The sequence below is a fragment of the Grammomys surdaster genome, unplaced genomic scaffold, assembly GCF_004785775.1.
Source record: "Grammomys surdaster isolate TR1022 unplaced genomic scaffold, NIH_TR_1.0 209, whole genome shotgun sequence".
Classification (NCBI taxonomy): Eukaryota; Metazoa; Chordata; class Mammalia; order Rodentia; family Muridae; genus Grammomys; species Grammomys surdaster.
In genome coordinates, this window is record NW_021604654.1 from 1,194,259 (window position 1) to 1,197,039 (window position 2,781).

The window sequence follows — 2,781 nt, forward strand, 5'->3', positions numbered from 1 at the left end:
TGTCTGTCTGTCTGTCTGTCTGTCTGTCTGTCTTCTCCCTATATCCCTACATTGTCCCTTTCTCTCACTGGTTCTGTTTTGCAGGACATTCTAGGGTTGGTGGCACTGGGGACAATGTTTTCCCATGAGGCTGTGACTTGGGTGGACAGTTTCCCTCCTGGATTCATAGAAGGCAAGGTCCAATTTTGTCCCCAGTGGTTCGGGGACACAAGAGTGAGGAGTGAGGCCCAGGTTTGACACCTTCAGCTGCCATCGAGACACAGTATGTTGAAGAGTCCCGCCTGGCCGCCCCAGCATCCTCTAAATGTCACAATTTACCGCCACTTAACTGCTTTTCATTTGTGCGAGGACCAGAACTAACCGGCTGGCTTGAGCCTAATGACCCCGGCTGCCACTCCTGACTCCAGTGGAGTCCGAAGATGAAGACAGAGAAGAGCCTGGAGTGTTAGGTCACAATGTGACAGCTTGGACCCCAAGGCTGACCTGGAACACACCAGGTATCTCAATTTTAACCATATTCTGTGTTGCCTGGGTCCCAGCTTCTGTACTCCCCTGAAGTGACCACACTTCTAATCCTGTGACACAGTCCTAGGGGAAGACACTGGTCACCAGAACTTCGCAAGACAAGGAGCCAGTCTGTCCCCAGCTTCCGTGGAGTGATGGAGTGACTGATTGCTTAGGTGGGACACAGAGGGCTGGTGGCCTTGCAGAATCTGGGACCATGATGCCCAGCAGTTGTGTGGTGTGTCTGCCTTCTGTGTCCACAGGAGAGCAATTGAAACAGCACTCCCACAGGTGCTAGGAGTGGCGAGTGGCCCGGGGTTGGGTATACAATGGATGTATGTACAGGAGGGGGGGTCTTAGAATCCACAGAACACAAGAGCCCCTTGGAGACAGTGGACCCCTGGCAACACTACCAGAGGACAATCATGTGCAGCACAAGAGAGGAGCTGCGTTCTGGGACAGATTTCCTTGTCTCTGTCACCAGCAACAGGACCCTTCAGATAAAAACCTGTGTGTATTTATCCTAATGTCCTCCAGTGCCACTTGCCCCCAGGAATTCGTGACACAAAACATCCCAAAGACAGGCTATGTCTTGTCACTGAGCCATCCCATTGAAGACTCTAGAGAAGGGAAACTGAGGTAGGTCTGTGAGTGCCGGGCTGCACAGCGGCCTTGGAGCTACAGATAGAGCACAGGTTCCAACCAAGCCTACTTCTACCTATCCGCTACGCCCAGTGCCCCCTGCTTCTCTGCACCCCACACGCGCCTGCAGGGTGGCCTGGGGGTACAGTCAACCCAGTGCTCAGCTCCGGCCTTGGGGGCGCCTCTCTTGAGTTCTAGTTGCCCCGCCCCTCTCTGTGTTTGTATGCAGAGGGATCGATGATGCTCTGGAAACCGCTATTGTCCCTGGAACGGGGTGTACAGCCCCCTCCCCACCACACCATAGACAAACGCTCTGCCTAGACCACCGACCTCCTGACACCCCCTTCCCAAACACGGAAGATGTAGGGTCTATGTTACACCCCCACACTCCTCGCTGGGGTGGGAGGGGACAGGTTAGACCAAAGGAGCAGACAACGGGTCCCCCGGGGGCTGGCTCATATGCCTGTGTGTGGGAGAGAGAGAGACTCAGGCAAGACGCGAGGGAAGAAAAGAATAAAGAGAGATAGGACTGAGTACAGAAGAGGCAGCCCGAAGACAGGGACAGCAATTTGTCCCCGCGGAGAGAAGTAGAAAGGGTGCAAGGAAAACAGGATGGGGTGAGGACCTGGGAGCCGCCGGGGGTGTGAAGGCCTCTGGTGGATGCCTCTGAGCTCAGGGTCCCAAGGGCCGCCCCTCCCCCAATCTCAAATGACCTTTGCCTACGGCCAGAGGGGGGAGGGATGGGGGACTAGCAGATCGATCGTCAGCACAGGCTGAGCTGCATAGGAAGAGAGCTCGGTGGTGCTGAGGCTGGGGGCAGAGCGGTGGCCAGGCCTTGGCTGAGTCTAGTCAGCACCTGGAGCTTTGTGACTGGGTGCAGAGAGGGCGCCGTTGGTCCCTCTTTGCAGGATGTTTGGGGACGAGGGGAGTGGCACCTCCGATCCTGGGGAATCATGAACCCAAGGAACGTGCTACACACGAGCGCATACAAGCACGCACACGGAGCCACGCGAGGGCTGTTTTAGTTTAGCACCCTATGTCTACGTCAGCCTCAAAGACACTAGACACCCTACACAGTCCCTAAAAGAACTGAGAAGGCGGCAATAATTTCAATTACTCTCTCTCTATTAGCGACACTCGGCGATGTAGACTTGGGTCCGCCTCAGAGACTAGAGAATCCCCCTCTGAGGCTACCAGGACGTACTAGCAGGATCCCTCATCCTGTGCCAACGATGTCCCCCAGGGTCGAGCCTCTGGGGCCCTCGTCCCTACCTGCCAGGCGCAGCGCCGACATGCGCTGGAACTCGGGCTCCTGTAGCCACTTCCACATCCTGCGGAAGGTCTCCCGGCCGGATTTGAGCTTGCTCCAGGGCTTCGGGTTGCGCAGCAGGTCGGAGAGCGTGCCCTGCGAGCGGCATAGGATGCGCTGCGCGAAGATGGCCTGCGGGATGCTGTAGCGCTTCAGCTCGGCGGTGATGCGCTGGGCCACCTCTTTGGTGTTGATCTCCTCAGCTGCGGCGCCGGCTCCCGGGCCGCCGCTGCCGCCGCCGGCGCCACCGCCCCCTCCGGGGCCACCACCGCCTGAGTGAGGCCCGTGAGCCCCGGCCGCAGCCAGCCCGCCCAGCGGAGCAAGCA

The 2,781-nt window shown here is 57.8% G+C and overlaps 1 protein-coding gene across 1 annotated transcript in view; it reads right to left on the reverse strand.

Moving 5' to 3' along the window:
• The window catches only part of Onecut3 (one cut homeobox 3), a 21,198-nt gene that overhangs the window by 17,250 nt on the left and 1,167 nt on the right, over positions 1–2,781 (reverse strand). Inside the window, exon 2 of the mRNA XM_028771562.1 lies at positions 2,419–2,774. Within this exon, the coding sequence (XP_028627395.1) occupies positions 2,419–2,774 (356 nt within the window). The remainder of the gene's footprint in view (positions 1–2,418; positions 2,775–2,781) is intronic.